The sequence below is a fragment of the Acanthisitta chloris genome, unplaced genomic scaffold, assembly GCF_000695815.1.
Source record: "Acanthisitta chloris isolate BGI_N310 unplaced genomic scaffold, ASM69581v1 scaffold23279, whole genome shotgun sequence".
Taxonomy (NCBI): Eukaryota; Metazoa; Chordata; class Aves; order Passeriformes; family Acanthisittidae; genus Acanthisitta; species Acanthisitta chloris.
The window spans coordinates 6,333-7,955 of record NW_008692274.1 but is presented as its reverse complement, the minus strand read 5'-3'; the positions used below and the strand labels follow the sequence as shown (position 1 = coordinate 7,955).

General features: G+C 56.7%; 1 protein-coding gene across 1 annotated transcript in view; it reads right to left on the bottom strand.

The window, feature by feature from the left end:
* LOC103809742 (ras-specific guanine nucleotide-releasing factor 1) overlaps window positions 1–1,183 on the bottom strand; it is a gene marked incomplete at both ends in the record, with an annotated part of 8,437 nt that extends 7,254 nt beyond the window's left edge. Inside the window, 2 exons of the mRNA XM_009082603.1 lie at window positions 21–168; window positions 1,077–1,183. Coding sequence (XP_009080851.1) covers window positions 21–168; window positions 1,077–1,183 — 255 coding nt within the window. The remainder of the gene's footprint in view (window positions 1–20; window positions 169–1,076) is intronic.
* Between the last annotated feature and the right edge of the window lie 440 nt (window positions 1,184–1,623).

Here is a 1,623-nt window from a genome sequence, read left to right as displayed (position 1 = left end):
GGTGACGCCAGGAGCTTGACCTCGGCCTTGAGGCGCTCGATCTCGATCTCCCCATCCTCGATCTGCTGCCGGAGTTGCTTGGCAACGGTCTTCTCTGTCTCCACGATCTGCAGGAGATGGAGGTACTTCTGCATCAGCGCCTCATGCTCCGTCGCCAGGTTCCTGTAGCTGCAGCAGACACGGCTGTGAGCATCCCATCCCCGCGGACACACAGCCCCCTGTGCCCCCAGGACGCGACCCCACCATCAGGGCTCTGTGGCTTGGCAAGGGATCCTCCACACAGTGCCCTGGCCCCTCCAAATGAGGGCACCACAGAGGGAACAAACCAGGGGGCAGTTCCTGCAGCTGGGAATGCTGCTCAGGAAGGACCAGCCTGAGAGAGGACACTGGTTCCCCATGAGGGGCAAATGGAAAGGGCAACACAAAGTTTAATGAAATTGCAAGGGACAAAAAATCCAACCAAACACCCATGGCCAAATCTCTGTCACCTGCCACATTGCAAGAGTTTAAGGAGGAGGAGGAGGACAGTATGGCACAAGCTCTTACCAAGGTCTGTTCTTGTCAGAGGCTGCAGGAGGTGAAGATTCTCCCATCCCCTGCACACAGCTCCCACCTGCCCCCACACCTCACTGCCAGCCTGGCACACTCCTTCCCCAGAGAGGCACCTGCACTGTGCTGGCTCCTGACTGCTCTCTCTGGCAGGTGGGCTGTGCCAGCATTCCCCTGGCACAGTGACAGGAGCCTAGACAAACACGTTCCTGACAGGTTTGTTATTCTAGGTGAATCCTTTTCCAATGGGCTTTGAACCTGAGGGTAAATTGGGCATCCCTCCTGCACAAGGCTGGGACAGGCAGCATGTGTCATCATTCCCATGGGACTGGGATGGGGACAAGGGAACAGCTGAACAGAGCCCCCTGCTTAGCACAAGGGTCCCCAACACAGTGCTGGGGGCCAAAAGAGTTCTGCTCTGCCTCCTGGCAGTGCCCAGCTCAGTGGCATCCTGCCCACAGCCCCCCTCAGCTTCCCTCTGCATGGCTTCACCTTACCCTGCCATCCCCACGGGGACATGGCCATACCTGGCATGAGCTATAGCTGCCACCCACTCATCGCAGTCCTTAGCATCCTCAGTCCTCAGCTCCAGGGTCTTCTGGTTCTCATGGTTGAAGTTAACGGTGAAGTAGTGCTGCAGGGGCAAGCAGAGGGGTTTAGGGTTACTCCATGTGGGCTGGCAGAGAGCACTTTATGACCCACCACAGGTTGGTTCATTTAGACAAACTGGGAAACACTAAGAGTGTGGGCAAGATGTGCAGCCCTCAGCACAGCTGTGCCACTGGCAAGGATAGGGCTGGGAAACACTCCAAGAGGAAGTCCTGCTGGGCAGAGATCTGGCTTCAGGGAAACCTGAACCCACAGAACCCATCTAGGCCCAGGGGCTGCAGTCCTGAGCCTGCAGCAACTGCCCTGGGGACAACCTGAGCTGGGGAACGCAGCATAGGAGTGAGAATGCTGAGCTAGACCTGCATCCACAGGTTAATGGCTGGACTCAATGATCAAAGAGGATCCTCAGTGATCAAAGAGGTGTTTTCCAGCCTTAACAATTCCATGATCCTATGATCCATGCCT